At 43.9% G+C, this 15,614-nt stretch overlaps 1 protein-coding gene across 1 annotated transcript in view; it reads left to right on the top strand.

Moving 5' to 3' along the window:
- Positions 1-15,614, top strand: part of CASQ2 (calsequestrin 2) — a 62,518-nt gene that overhangs the window by 32,094 nt on the left and 14,810 nt on the right. The window contains exons 5-8 of the mRNA XM_002925309.4: positions 1,767-1,840; positions 6,689-6,819; positions 8,396-8,441; positions 14,733-14,787. Coding sequence (XP_002925355.1) covers positions 1,767-1,840; positions 6,689-6,819; positions 8,396-8,441; positions 14,733-14,787 — 306 coding nt within the window. The remainder of the gene's footprint in view (positions 1-1,766; positions 1,841-6,688; positions 6,820-8,395; positions 8,442-14,732; positions 14,788-15,614) is intronic.

The following is a 15,614-nucleotide window of genomic DNA, read 5'->3' as shown; positions in this document are numbered from 1 at the left end:
AACTCTGAGAGATGGGAGTGTGAGGAAATGCTAAGGTAAGTCTGCAGTAAGCTGGAGGTTGAAGGCTGAATGTTCAGGAGCCTGTTCTGGAAGGGGAAAATGAGGGTCAGACTGGAAGAGCCAGGAAGGAGCTTGTCAGCATCAGAACAGGACATGAAGGCAGGAAACACCTGGGATCACATGAGATCAGACAGAGCAGGAGATTAGACCAGGTATCCTAGAAGACAACCGCCGTTTGGGCAAGGCTAAAAGCTCAACCACAGTTTGAAGTGCCACCCTGGAGAATTACCTTGCTCTACCCCTTTTCAGCTTAAAAGGGATGTAGACTGGTTCCCTAGGTGAAGAAGGGAATTCTCTGGACACAGGTGTAGGCCATCCTTCCCAGCAGGGGAGGAGTTCAAGGAGGTAGGGACAGATTAATCAGGGACAAGGGGGTTAGGGAAAGAAGATACAGAGGATTCTGTTGGAGACCACTACAGCTGTAGATGGACATAAATGATTTAGGTATGGCTTTAACCCTTCCATTCTTTCCCATCTTCTCTCTATTCATTCTCCAAATCTCTCATCCATCTTCTTCCCCATCCACCCAGTTCTCTACCCCAACTATCAGGCTATATGATGTATTTTCTGACTACCCAATTACTTTTATGGGGATGAGTTTGTGTGACTGTGTATCAGTATGTATAGGCATTCTTGTAAATTTTTCAATCCCCTCGCATTTGTGTTTATTGCACATACCTCTATTCTAGCAACTATCACATTACATTGTGGTTCTTTAAGGGTCCATACCCTCTCTGGGTTGTGTGCCTTTGAGATCAGTGTCTTTGTCTTACTCATCTTGGTGTTCCCTGAGCCAGTATTAGTCTTTAAATGTTTTTGATTAAATATTAGAAAATTCTTCATGCTCCTGGAACTCTAGCAAAAGCTTGTGCCTCTAAAGATTAAGAGATAGGGAACTCCACAAAATGGGAAACGGTTAATCTTCTGAAGAATGAATCAAAGGATCACCAGCTTTCAGATTATAGAAGTTATGCAGAACCACCACCACCACCATTCCCATTCCCATCACCCTTACCTCTAAGGTGTCTTTACCAGGTGACTGACAAGATGTGGTAAAGCACAGCACGGCCACGCTCATGTGTCTCATGCTTAACTTGACCAGTTCGGTTCAAGTTTGGGACCAGAGTCAAACATTGGCTTGATTAAGTTTAAATCATCTTCTCGAGGGATCAGAATAAAAATGAAAACTTAAAAAAAGGCGAAGAAAAATTGGGATTTACCAAAAGGGGGACTCCTGCTAAGAAGTTTGAAGTACGTTCGTGAAGTCATTTTTGATTGAGGTTGCTTTATATACTAAGGTGGATTTCCTTCTCACTTAGTGGTCATTTATAGGAAGCTGTGCTTACACACTTACAACTAATGGTTTAACTTCTTCCTTGAGTTTAGCGTCTAATATTCTATTTCTTTCCCTCTCTCATTTTCCTTCACTTTCTCCTTCCCTTCTACCAATTTCTGAAAACACATAAAAATATGGTTAAAGGGCTCTTCTTTAGCTCAGTTGAATACCAGTCAATTCAAACTCCTTGGGAGAAATTGTGGGTTTAAATAGTACTAAATAATTTTCTATCTAAATAGTATCTACTAAATAATTATCCAGTCAGGATTAATTTTGGCTCCCCACTCTCTCTACATTATTTAAAAAGAGAACTGTCTTTAGCATGCATCTTAAAAAGGCCTCTTTCTTTGATCTTTTTTTTCCCTCTCAGATTACAAGGCTTTTGAAGAGGCAGCTGAACACTTCCAACCTTACATCAAATTTTTTGCTACCTTCGACAAAGGGGTAAGTTCCTATGAAACCCCAATTTGAATACTTCTGTAGGCACAAAGGATGAAAATTTGAACTTTCCAGTAACTTTTTAAAATTTTAGAAACATTTGCCATCCTCCATCCATTCACACTTTCTCCAGAAGTGTTAGAACTACGGCAATAAGTCACTATTGAATGTGTGATGAATACAAAGATGATTAATTTAGAGGAAGTAAGCCCATTTCTGAAAACAGCCAATGAAAAGTGATGACCCCATTTAACCACGTTGAGCACTAGGAATGGGCAGGGTGTGAGCAGAGTGTGCCTGGACACTGGTCAGTGCTTCCTCGTCTTTAGAGCTATTCTCTACCTTCCCAGGGTTGCATACTCCCGCCTCTGTTGGGTTAGGATGGGGGAGGGACTGGGGAGGACCATTGGTCATCTGAAGCCTGGAGTGTTTCTATAAGTTACCAATTATCTCTAAGAATGTCATTGACATACTCATCTGCAATTCAATTTTTCTTTCTTTCTGGATGTGGCACGTGCTTTTGTAAGCCAAAGAACATCATATACGAAGGACCTTGAATCAGTGGGTAATTTATTTGGGGTCCACGGTGGGTGGAGTACTCCACTCTAACTCCAGTTATGACTAAAATGGCTACTATTTATCAAGTGCTTTCTGTGTGTTGGGTACAACTTGATATATTGTATGTATATGACCTCTAATTCTTTAAACAATTTTGGGAGGCAAGAAGCCCCATGTCCCATATCATAAAACAGATTTAGAAAGATTAAGTGATATCCAAGGTTTCCCATGAATTAATGGTAGTGCTGAGATCCCAGTCTATGCCCTGGTCTAAAAACTCTGGATTGAAAATAATCCAGAAGAGAGTCTATAATCTGAGTAATATAATCTAAACCTGAAGAAAATTTACCTTAATTCGATGGATTAGAGTCAAGAGAGATCTTGAGCAAGAATACCGAGAGCAATAATAACTATCACCTATTAAGTACTTTTTACATGCTAGGCTTTGTGCTGAGATCTTTACATAGCTCTTTCAGTCATCTCAACGTGCCTATAAAGGATGCATTAGTATTCTCAATATACAGAGAATGAACCAAGGCACCGAGAGATTAAGTGACTCGCCCATGGTCATATAGCGAGTGAGTAGTAAAGCTTGATATAATCTCAAGTCAGCCTGACTTCAAAGTCAAGTGCTCTATACTGCTGTACCCCAGAGCAAGGAAAATACATGTGAAGTGCTTAGCTGCATCTGGCACATGGTAAGCATTCAGTAAATGTAGTTAGTCCTCTTGTGCATAAATGGCAGCCATCGAAGCCCAGGAGAATGGAGGTTGGGCAAGAACTTTAGCAGAGAAGGGGAGGTACAGGGAAGCTTAAACTGAGTACACCACTGACGTTCTGTTATGACAGGCCAGCAGTGGCGGAGGTGGCTCCTGGGTGTAAGAACTCATCTGAGAGAACACAGCCAGGCAGACAGGCTTGGCCAAGCAACAAAGCCTCAGTTCTTCGAAGGGTGGCCCGATGCTGAGTTCAGGGTAGTATCTGTTTTCAGACGTGCTTCCCAGCCCAACCATATGGCTTCGTGTCCGTGGCCCATGAAGAAGGTGAGGTCAGGCTATAACTAAAAACTCAGAAGCCTCTTTCCTCAAAACTCTGTAAGTCACTGAGTCGTAAGTGTCCCCATTCATGTAGCCTTGTGGGATTTTATAACATTTAAAAGGACAAGACACACTCTCTAGCTCTACATGGAACATGGAAAGAAGAGCCGTCACAGTCAGAGGAGTCAGTGCCATTTGGGACTTGAAAATTACATCCATTAGCTGTGGGGGAGCGAGGGAGCCAGAGCCCAAGGAAGCCTCAGTGGTGTCCAGCAGGGGGCGCTGGCTCAGAAGAGGGAGCTGGAAAAAGCTTTTGTTGAGACTTAGGGAATCCCAGAGGGGACCAGGGATAGATGAGGTGCTTTGTGGAGGTGTGAAGTCAGGAGAGGCCAGGGCCAAGGAGGCACTAATACAGTCCCAAAGATGAAAAGCCAGCTGGCAGACGTGGAGATGATAAGAGGACTTGGTCACTGTTGAGGTGGAGAAGAGAAAGCCAAGAGAAGGCTCAAAAATAACAAGATTGCAAGTCTCTTCTTCAAGACAGCAAAGATTCTGAAGCTCCTGAAAACATTAGGGAATCTAGGAAAGGAACGTACCGAGGAACATATGATGGGGTTGATGAGTTCTCTTTCTCCAAGTGGGGAAGACGTACGACTAGAAGTATCTTTCATTTATTTATTCATTTGCTCATTCAAAGAATATTTATTGAGTGCCTTTTATGTGCCAGAAGCTCTTCTAGATGCCAGAGACACAACACGGAGCAAAACAGATTCCTGCCCCTGTGGGATTTAGAGTTTAGTGCAGTGGGGGAGGGGCAAGGAGAAGACGGGAAGACAGTAAGTAAACAAACCAATAAATATATTGTATTCAATGTATTATATGAGTTAGAGAATCTGCTGATGTAGATTTGGGAGTTAGTAGTTTCCAACCACTGTAGTGGTCTCCCCCAAAGAGTTTTTTAAATCATGGATTCCTGGGCCCCACATGTAGGATTTTTTTTTTTTAATGTTGTGACCAGGCCCAGGAACATGCACTTCCAGAGAGCTCCCTGGGGAGTTCTACCTGGCCTGTGGGTTTGGGACCAGCACCGATCGATGCCTACCGATCCTAAACCAAGCCACAACATCTCTGAATCAAATGGAACCAGAGAGCCAGAAGGCTGAAGATGGCATGCTTACTGGCCAAGATACAACTGAAAAAAAATGAAGGAAAGGGCTTTTCTGGGATATAGGCTGAGGGCACTCCATGGTGGTGGCAGGGAATAATGAATAGGCCTCTGGAAATTTTTTTTCGGGTTTCCCAGGACTTAAACTTCAGAATATCATAGTCCATCTTTACATTCGTAGTCTTAACATTGCAGACCCAGACACTGGCATTCAAGGACCAGACACACACACACACACACACACACACACTCACACACACACACACACTCACACACACACACACACACACACACAAACATATCAGAAGTTGAGAATGAAAAGAGACTCCTATTCAAGGTGATAGTTTAGAACACTCCACTGCCTGGGTTTCGATTCAGGCTCTATCCCCTCTGCATATGAGAGCCTGACAAACTGCATACACAGATTGGGCCTCTGGTTCGTTATCTGTAAATTAAGTAATGGTGATGGTTCTTACTTCAGCAAGCCAAGTGAGGGTGCGCGACATCACCGGTTGTCCTAGCTCCTGACCCAGAGTGAGCACTCCGCGAACTTACTACTATTACTGTTTTCCTTCATCTGGTCACTCCCTACTTCCTTTAAGCAGTTTCCTGATTCCTAAAATATGTAGTCAGTGAAGTCAGAAATCCAAAATCCAGTGTCATTTTAAGCCCATTCTATGATGGGCCACCTTTGTGAAGAATAGTGTGAAAACCCAGACACTGGTGGTGTGGTTGCTGGTTCCTTCCCACGTTCCCACCCCATTATCCATACCACCCCCACCCTGCCGAAGAGGAGGGAAAGGAAGAAAAAAAACCCACACTTTCCTGTCCCCTAAAACCAAATCAACATGGTGATAAAATCTCTTTTGACTGACAGTAGCTCTTAACATGGCCTGTTTTCTTGAGCTCTGGATAGGATGCTGGAGGTTCTTTCCCCGAAGTCCTGTAAGAAATGTCTTTTGGAATATAGTGACCTGGAATTCATAGCAGTTGATGACAAAAGCCATAGGGACACCAGTGTTTGCTCCGAATGGGCCTTCCTTGTGTAACGGCTTATGTAATACCCAGTTCCTCCCCCTCCCCAATTAGTCACGGCTGCCCTGGGCCTCTGCTCCGTGGGTTACCACCACAGGCCGTCAGCTCTTAGGCAATTCTCCTTTAGTTTCAAGGGAACCACTGTTCATCCCTGTGCTTTCTTGGACCACAGCTCAAACGAGAAAAGAATGGCATTTGGTTTTCTACAAAGCGTTGCACATTCCAAGCCTCTCAAATCATTTCACAAAAAGAGGTTTGAGCTCAGCAGCTCTGCAGGCAAACACAGCAACCATTCTGCTCCAACAGCAGACTCTGTGGCCACTTTAATCAAGAGAGCAGATGTCTTCCAGGCTGCAGGCTGGCCCCCCAAGCTTTTTATCTGGTAGAGGGTGAGCAGCTCCTCCTAGTTTGCTGGGTACTATCCTGGTTCTTGCACTAAGAATCTGAACCCTGGGAAAACCCTCCGCTCTGGACAAAGCAGGATGGTTGGTCACCTTCTGGCTGGTAACAAAGCAGGCAGTTCCCAGAGTCCAAGAAACCATCAGACAAGCCAGTACTGAGAAATAACCCTGGGGCCAGCACTTCAACCTAAATCACAAGTCGGGGTTGGGAGCTGATCGAGGACAGATTAATGGGTTGACCTCTGATTTGGAGGACTTGTATGCTTTAAATGGTTTCTGTCAATTGCCTGTGCTATCAAAATTGGTTCAATTAAATCCATGCATCTCAGAACACTGAACTTGCTCTCTTGACATTTGTTTCTTCCTCCAGCCCTGGCACATACAGTGGAGTGATGATGGTTGTACAATTAGATTCCGCACTTTTCATTCCTACTGCTCCTGCTTGGACCTCATTTGCCAGAGAGGGTTTTTCCTTCCTATGTCCTTCTTTGATTGGTCAAGCTAGGGCCCAGGCACTGAGTTTCTACCACTTCAACATTTAAGTTAAAATTGTAGGTAGGTTCTCCTATCTTTGCCAGAAAACACACGCACTCCTTATAGATGGGCAACTCTAGACTAGCATTCAAGGAAACTATTGTCGTATTTCTAATTGTTACAGGTTGCAAAGAAATTGTCGTTGAAGATGAATGAGGTTGACTTCTACGAGCCATTTATGGATGAGCCCACTGCCATCCCTGACAAACCTTACACAGAAGAGGAGATCGTGGAGTTTGTGAAGGAGCACCAAAGGTGCCCCAGATGGCATGCAAGGGACGGTGGGTGGGTGAGGGGGGTTGGTCTAGGGTCTGGGGGATGGAGAAGAACCTCTTAGTCCTAACATTTTTAGGCCTCCCAAGAGCAACAACCTGGAGTTACTACTCCAGCAGAACGAAAATCAGTAGAATGGCTTTGTTGGTCATTGATCAGTTGGGCAGGGATATTGCTACCTTTTCTGAATATGGGTCTACACTTGCAAACAAGGTAGACCCACTCCCCACAATCAGCAAATTCCCTCCAAGTCAGAGTAAGTTACAAGTCAAATTCTACAATAGTTACAATAGAGATTTAGTGCCGGCCTATTATATGCCAAATACCATGCTAGGTGCTTATGGAAGCTGTTTTATCTAATATTCAACATTATGGAGTATTATTATCCCAATGTTACAGATCAAGGAATTGGGCTCAGAGTAGTTAAATAACTTAGCCACGGATGAACGTTTTATACATAGAACTTCTGGGAGAGGAATATTTGATACCACTTAGAATAGCTCTAGCATGGATCTGCGAACTTCTTCCGTAAAGGGCCAGAGAATAAATATTTCAGGTTCTGTGGGCCAGATGGTTTCTGTTGCAATACTCAACTCTGCTGTTGTAGTGTGAAAGCAGCTGTGGACAGTACGTAAGCAAATGGGTCTGGCTGTATTCCAATAAAAGTTTATTTATAAACACAGGAGGCACTGGCTGGATTTGGCCCACCAGCTATGGTTGGCTGACCCCTGTTCTTGAGGGAGAGACAATATTGAAACATGGAATGTGGTAGTGGGTCCACTATCTCACCACGCCACCCACCCTCTCCAACACGTGCTCACCTGGAGCGCTGTGATTCCATCACCTGGTTGTCCTGGTCCCCATAGGGAGGCAGCATTTGAAGAAGCAAATCTCAATGCGTCTAACACAATTGGCCAACATTCAGAACGAAATAAAACCATGAGCAAAATATCATTTTACCTGTTCCTCCAAACATCCCTAAAGAGCTTTTGAATGGTGGTCCTGATGATAACACAATGCAGTCCTGGGCTGGGAAAACCAAGACTTCTGTTTTCTCTCCCAGATTTCCTCATTCTGGGCCTGATCCGGGCTCTCAGGAGCGGCCCCCGTCTACGAGGAAGGAAATGGCTTCTTGCCCTAGGAATAAGCTGACCCTGCACCCTCTGACTCATTGTTTGTAATAGACTTCATTTATTTGTTTATTTACTTATTTATTTATTTAGCTCCACACACAGGGCTTGAACGCATGACAATGAGATCAAGACCTGAGCTGAGATCAAGAGTTGGATGCTAATTGACTGAGTCACCCAGGAAACCCTCTAATAAGCTTTATATAATCCTTGGATCAAATGGGTCTGTAAAAAGGCTAGGAGCTTCAGGCTCAGCTCCCTGTGTGATGCAGCAGGATAGAACATCTCCATCTCCTTAGCGGGGATTTCTAGAGCTCTTCGTACCCTTGCAAATGAATCACCATCTCATTTTACATTTCCCTATGCTGAGGCTGCGGTGTCTGCCTTGGTAATCCCTACTCAAGGAAGCTCATCTTTGTTTTTTTCAGACCCACCCTACGTCGCCTCCGTCCAGAAGATATGTTTGAAACATGGGTAAGAAATGGCAAACTCTTCCTGCCTTGTAGATAGCAGTATATTGCCCAAGAGAAGTACCCCTTTGAGTCCCCAAATTTAAACCACACTTTATTTTGCTGAAGTGGATGTCTAGATGGTGGAGTATTTGAAACATGGACAGCATCACTCTCAACTGAAGCCCAGGTCTCTGTGGATCTAATTTAAGCCTCTTTGGTACTACCCACAAGGCAAAATTACTCCATCTTTGAGTCCATTTCCCACAGTGACTACTGACTTCTGCTCGCTGACTACCAGAGGCCCAGGGTAACATAATGGAAGGAGCTAAGGCTGTGGAGTCATAGAGACTTGGGTTCACATCCAGAATCGGCTGGCTCATCCTCTATCAAGTCATGTCATCTTTCTGAGCTTTAGTTAGTTTCTGCTTCTCCAACCAGGGCTTTTGGTGAGGATGAGTGGTTGCGAAGAGCCCAGAACCTGGTAGGTGTTTGGTCAATCAATGGTAGCTCTTTTCATAAATATCAACTCAAGGCACCGGAAGGCGCTGAGTCACATTATCCCTCAGTTCTACACCATAGATGATGTGTCAGGCAGATCAAACAGTATAGAAAGGGGGACACACAGCCTCCCATCCCACACCAGCTTTATACAAATTCCATAACCAATACCAACCAAAGTCTGTGGAGCATTTTTCAAAGCATTTCATGTGTCCTTCTAACCTGGATGTTTCAAGAGTTCTAAAAAGTGATGTAGAACAAGTATTATTTAACCTCATTTTACAGGAGGAAACTGGTGATCACACAGATTAAGTTAATTACTTAAGGATACATAACTAATAAGCATTAGATCTTGGGATTTGAATTTCAATCATTTGGAGCCAATTCTCATGTTTTCTTCACTATAGTTCCCCAGAGTAAGCCATATCCCTATGAGGCGCCATTTTGTCAAGGGCCAGAGAGGGAGAAGAAAGGAATTAACACGGAAGCGTTTATTTATTTATTCTTTGATTCAGAGTCTAAAATGACAGATGAACAGAACCATGACGTAACTTAACAGTTGATGTCTTACTGGCTGGTAACTTATTTGTATGTCCGAAGGCAGAACAAACATTTCATAAGACACTGAAGAGCAAGTAATCCAGTCTGGAGCAGTGGACTATTGAAGAACAATCCAACACAATGGCAACCTATTTCCCTAACATTTAAACCTTCCAAAAATGTAATCTTTAAAAGGTCTTGTTACTAGATTTAAAAAGAACGTAGCAGGGCTTTAAAAATAATATTCCTTTAAAGAATATCGTTACCTTTTACTTAAAATTATTTCAGACTTACAAAAAATAATGTAAAGAATTCCATGATCTCTTTACCAGATTCTCCAAAGGTTAACATTTTACCTTCTTTGCTTGATCACATACTTCTTGACAGATAGTGGATATAAACATTTTCCCCCTGAATTATTTGAGAGTAAGTAGCAGACGCAACTCCCTTTACTCCTATGTACTTCAGGTGTTTTCTAAAAACAAGAATGCGTCTCATAACCACAGTATACTTATCAAAATCAGGAAATTAGTATAACTCAAATTCATCTACGGTCCTTATTCAAATTGACTAGTGTCCCACTAATGTCCTTTATAGCACAAGAAAAAAAAATTTTTTTCCTGGCCCAGGATCTGATCTTGGATCTCACAATTGTAGTGTGTTGTTATGCTTCTTTAGTCTTTAACCTGGAGTAAGTTCTTGGTCTTTCTTTGTCTTTCATGACACAGGGTACCATTTTAAATTGAGAGTGATTATCACTGTTCTGTTCTGCTATGTCTCTGTTCTTAGTTCTTTTTATTTTCTTCATCCCTAAGAGAGGACTTTCCTTCAGGCCTTTTCTTATTGACACAGCAATATCACATTCGAGATACCATATGCCATGGCATGAGAGCATGTGTCCTGCCCCCTCCCCCTGACAAACACCCCTTGTCCCCCACAATGCCCGGCAGAAATGCTCCCTCTCATGTATCACAGGCAGATGTTCAGAAAGAAAGTGCACTCCCTGGATTCACTGGAACTCATTCTCTGCTTCCTTTTCACCTAAGGAAAAAGAGAAGTTACAGCCTTTTGCTATAATATAACAATGATGGCTCATATCTTCCACATTATTGTATATTCAATTGTTTCCTAATCAGGAAAGGGCTGTGAATTAAATTTAACCTGGTAGAGAAAAGAGCACCTAGACTGGTTTACTTCCTTCCTGCACATCATCACGGAATACCCACATGACTTCCCCAGAAGCTGTAACCAGACCTAACCAGTCCCAAGTCTCCAACCAGGGAGGGAAGGCAGGATCATCTTCCTGTCCTTAAAAAGGAGAAGCAGAAATCAATCTGTCAGAGGGATCTCTGGGGAGACACTTCCCATGTGCCTTCCCCATCTACCTTCGCCACCTAGGAAAGCACTGCTCCAAAGAGCAGCATCTCCATGGACCTCTTGGCTTCAGCAAATTAAACCACAGAAGCTGGGGAAAGTGACCGGTTATGAACTTGGAAGACTTTATCTTCAACACCCACTTCCCCAGACATTGCAAAATATTTAAGTAAGATAGGAAAACTAAGTCGAGCTAAAGCAACTATTGCCCTTTTTCTTTCCCTCATTGTGTGGGTTTTATAGAGCAAACCATAAAAAACACATACTTGATCATTACTAAAGAAATTGGTGGCTAGCCATACTTGCTGTGTATAAATCGAATAGCTATTTGTTTATTTAGAATATTCAAAAAGCATCAAGGTGGAGCATGGTGGTCTGGACTGAGCACTGACCTGTCCTTCCCCTTCAATACTCTACCTTCCAACCAGCTCTCCATCCTGGCAAGTGGTCAGAGTCTTGGGCAAAAGCCTACCTGGATGGGAGTCAGCAGTTCCTTTGGAAAGAACTCCTCTCTGGAGCAATAACAAAGGAGTACTTCCAAAAGGGGGCCAAAAACCTCCAGATAAGCCCCTGGAATGTTCCAATGCACCAGGGAGTCAGCAGTTTTAAGTGAATGTTTTTTCTCTGCATCACTTCATTCAAGAGAACAAACATTCAACAGAACCTGGAAGGAAACAGAGCAAAACAGGAACAGTGGTAATATATCTGGTTAGTGAGTAACTGATGTGTGGTTTCTTTCTGGTTTCTCTAATATTTTCTATTTTCTTCAACTAATGTGTAAGATTTTTATCACCATATTCTTTTTTTAAGTGAGTTAAGGCATTAATAAGAACCTATTACATTGCGCTAAGCACGGGGGTATGAAAATGAACACTGTTGTTGTGTCCTTAGGAGTTCAGGGCTGAGCAAATGAAACAGTCTCAAAACATACAATGCCACTCCAGTATGCTCATACTGTGACAGATGGACATCCAAAGTGAAAGAGAATTCAGAGTAGGGTATTCACTCAAGTAATTCCTAAGTCTTCAGTTCTTTGGGGGTCTGGAGCTCAGTCATTTTACATAAAGGCCCCTTATCGGCCTCCTTTAACTTAAGAGTCACTAATCTGAGTTTGAAACATCTACAAACCCTGCAGGGGACAACAGATTCATTCTGTTGCTATTGGTGATGTCAAGGAAGAAAATTGTTTCTTCTACCCTCTTAGGTTTGGTCTTGAAGGGCTACAAATTAAACTGACAAAATACACATTAGCATGGGCAAAAAACAGATTTAATGACCTGTTTATGCAAGGGCGTTTAGAAGGAAATGTGACTCAAGAAAGGGCTTATATACCATCTTAATTGGAAATGGGAGAGGCAGGAGGCACTTCTGGGAGAACTAATGACTTGTTAGAAGGTTAGGGAGAAAGGGAACTTATGGAAAAACAAATTACTTCTTTGGAAAGAGAAATGGGCCTTGGGGAATAGATGGGAGATTTGCAAGTTCTGTGATGTCCGTCTGAGAAGAGAAATTAGAGCTGCTCTTGGGGACGGGTTTATGACAATTGAGTTCTTTTGGGATTCTCTGTTTTTAGGTAGATAAGGCATTCAGGAATTCATATGCTTTCAGCTCAAAATAATTTTTATGCCATGGCTTATTCTGGACCCCTTCGGTGAGAAAGAAAAAGCACGTGGGGCCAGATAAAACGGGCTTGAATCCCAGTTATGTCACTAGTTCTGTGGCGTTAGGTAAGTCACTTCAATTCTTTAACCACTAAATAGGAATAAGACTTCCATTTGAGATTTAGAAATAGCGTACTTACAAAGTACTGATACAAAGAAGGGCAGGGGGCAGATCCCATTGTGGCCATCGTAATCGTTGTTATTTTAAGGCATGATCCTTTCCCTCAGAGAGCTTGCCATCTGGTTGAGAAGGGAAGATTTGTGCTATTAAAAAGATAGTTTCCAAGGCAATGTGATCCAAAGACCAAATGGGTGATCTGAAGCAAAGGCTGTGGGTTTCCGAGAAAGCCCCCGGGGGTTTCCGTCCTATGCATGGTCAGCTTGGCTCTTCCTCACCCCTGCACATCGGATTCTCACTGAGTAACCCTGCCTTATACATTTGCCCGTGGATTCTTGCTCTGTGAGTTTATTACTGAAAATACCTGGCACCATGCATGCACCTGCTTTTCTGCAAGTATTCAGTACAGGTTGCACGCTGACTCTTTGATCCCCACAAAGAGAAGGACTCTGCCTTGATTACAGCCCTCCATCCAGGCACCATCTCAGGCGTGGGGAGTGACAGCCGCATTATAAGCGGCCTCTTAGCAAACGAATATGGATTCTTAATTCCAAAACCAATTTCCAAATGCATTCTAGAAGGGCACACAGAAATGAAGCCTGCTTCACAGAGTTAACTTCCAGCTGATGGCAGGAGACAGAGACACAGGGCAGCCTAATGAGAACTGATCAGGATATTCTGCTTGGTCATAATAGCAAATGTAAAACAGTGAAACCTCGGACTCCCCTTCTGGTCGCTGTCGGTTTTGTGTAATAAACCTGCACACACACGCACGCACACGTATATATCTGTAAAATTCAATTCCCCAGAGCATCTGACCGAGCCCGTGCCCACTCTCTTGTTTTTAATAATAATATTTTCCATTTAATCTCTCAGAATTTTTGGAGGTTTTGTCCATTCCAAACTCAAAGGGGAAAAATTAGCATTTAGATAGGATTGCACCAGCATTAAAATCAATTGAAATGGAAACGGGGATCGTGGGAGGGTGGAGATGCCTGGAGTTTTTTTCCATAGGATGATTCTGATATGACATCCAGGGTACCCAGTGACTCCCTTTCCCTGTGTCAGCGATAATCTGTATTCACTCAGATTTGTCCCCGGTGCCTCATCCTTACACATCTTCCTCTCCACGTTTTTTTGGGGAATCACCTCGCTCATAACAGAGCCTCCGCCAAAGCTCCTGCTCTTCCTTCTGGGGGATGAACTGATGCAAAGGAGACACAGGTGTATGGTTCTTTCTGTCCAGGACATAGAACCATGCGATGCCGCTTGCTTGCCCAGAGATGTGAAATACTCTGGATTCTTGGCTTTGCCCCCCCAGCCCACCCCGGCCTCCACTGCCACACCCACTTGTCACCGTCACACCCTCAACTTTCCCTAGCCCCCAAATCCATTCTTCCCGTAGCCTCCCGCACTCAGAGAAATGCGTTAGAGGCCCTCAGCAAGCCTTGGACTGGAGCAGCAAGGACCCCAAGGAAGGAACCTAGAAGCCACAGCCAGCACGGCGCCCCTTACTGACCACACGGGTTCCTCAGTAGGAGGAGTGTTCACGGGGAAGCCCTACACTCATATATGATTCTTGTGTGCACAGAACAGACCCATGTCCTAATTTACCTAGAAGATTGCTGCCTGCTGCCAGTCTGGGGACAGTTTCAGGATCTGTCAGCAGCATTCAGAAGTTCCTGTAATTGCTGGTTGCTGGTGGTGAATTCTCAAAACACGGACTGACAATTGCACTTACGGAGCTATATTCAGAGTGCTTGTTGCCCTCAGAGCTTCTGATGAACCAGACTCATATTCTTTTTCCTTTTGCCTTTTACTGCTGCTCTCCTGGACCCTGCAGCCCACGGGAGTGAGGCCCATTCAGTGCTGATGTCTTGTGTGTAGTGGGTGTTTTCCTGTCTCGCAAACCCATGTGTCAAACGGCACGCATTCCTCCCAGTTGCTCATCAATATTTCCTTCCTTACCGTGGGCCCCCCTTTTCCCCTGCCCCCTGTGTCCACTGCCCCTCTGCCGCCTTCCCACTGCCCATTTCCATTCCAGCGTCTGTGTCTGTCCCTGACCTGTTTCTTTCTCTCTCTCCACCTGGGAGCGTTAACCTCTGATTCCTCTCTCCTCCAGGAAGATGATTTGAACGGGATCCATATTGTGGCCTTTGCAGAGAGGAGCGACCCAGGTAGGAAACCCCCAATCTGTCCCTTGCCACCTTAAGCAAGATCTGACTTCTCCCTTTTGCCAGCCCTCATTCCTTGCTCTTGCCTCACTTCCTGTCTGCAAGGCCACTGCAAGATATTGGGCACCCCCTGGTGGTTGCCAGTTAGGCATGACTCCGCTGTCAGTTGTGCACAGGCTAAGACCAGAAATGTGGATGGATCAGAACCTCATTCTAGTCTGCTTAGCTGTCCAAGCTAGGAAGAAGCACTGAGTTCTGGGGGGATATAAAAACACTATAACTTTACAGGGTGTGTGTGTGTGTGTGTGTGTGTGTGTGTGTGTGGAGAGAGAGAGAACTTCTGTCCACATTAAAAGTTTATTTAACAGTATTGTGATCTAGCCTACATAAATAACAATTCTACATTACAATTACAACCAACATATGCTTTGGTTTGTAAAATACGGTCTGTGCTTGGGACACTTAATAGAAAATATTCCCTCAAATAGTGACACCTGGACAAAACTAGCTGGTAATTTCTAAAGTGCAAAATGACCCTATAAATGGATGAGTAGCTTTGTTTTATTTTGGAACCTGGATGGCTTTTTCCTGGCCTCAATCTTTTTAGCATCGGTGGAGAGGAAAGTGCAGGAAAAATCAATATTGGTGGCCAGTAAAATGCCAGGTCCCTTTGGCAACGCTCTGTGACAGAAAGGGTCCCCAAAGGGAAAGCATAAGTGGGCATTCTGAGGTGCGTATGGGGAGACTGGGCACGATCGAGACCGCACACGTAGAAGGCAAGGAACTTCACTTAGGATGGCTCAGGAGCCAGGCCTTGGGCCATGAGGTGC

The sequence above is a fragment of the Ailuropoda melanoleuca genome, chromosome 2, assembly GCF_002007445.2.
Source record: "Ailuropoda melanoleuca isolate Jingjing chromosome 2, ASM200744v2, whole genome shotgun sequence".
Taxonomy (NCBI): domain Eukaryota; kingdom Metazoa; phylum Chordata; class Mammalia; order Carnivora; family Ursidae; genus Ailuropoda; species Ailuropoda melanoleuca.
The sequence above is the reverse complement of the archived record's forward strand: the minus strand, read 5'-3'. Positions and strand labels throughout refer to the sequence as shown.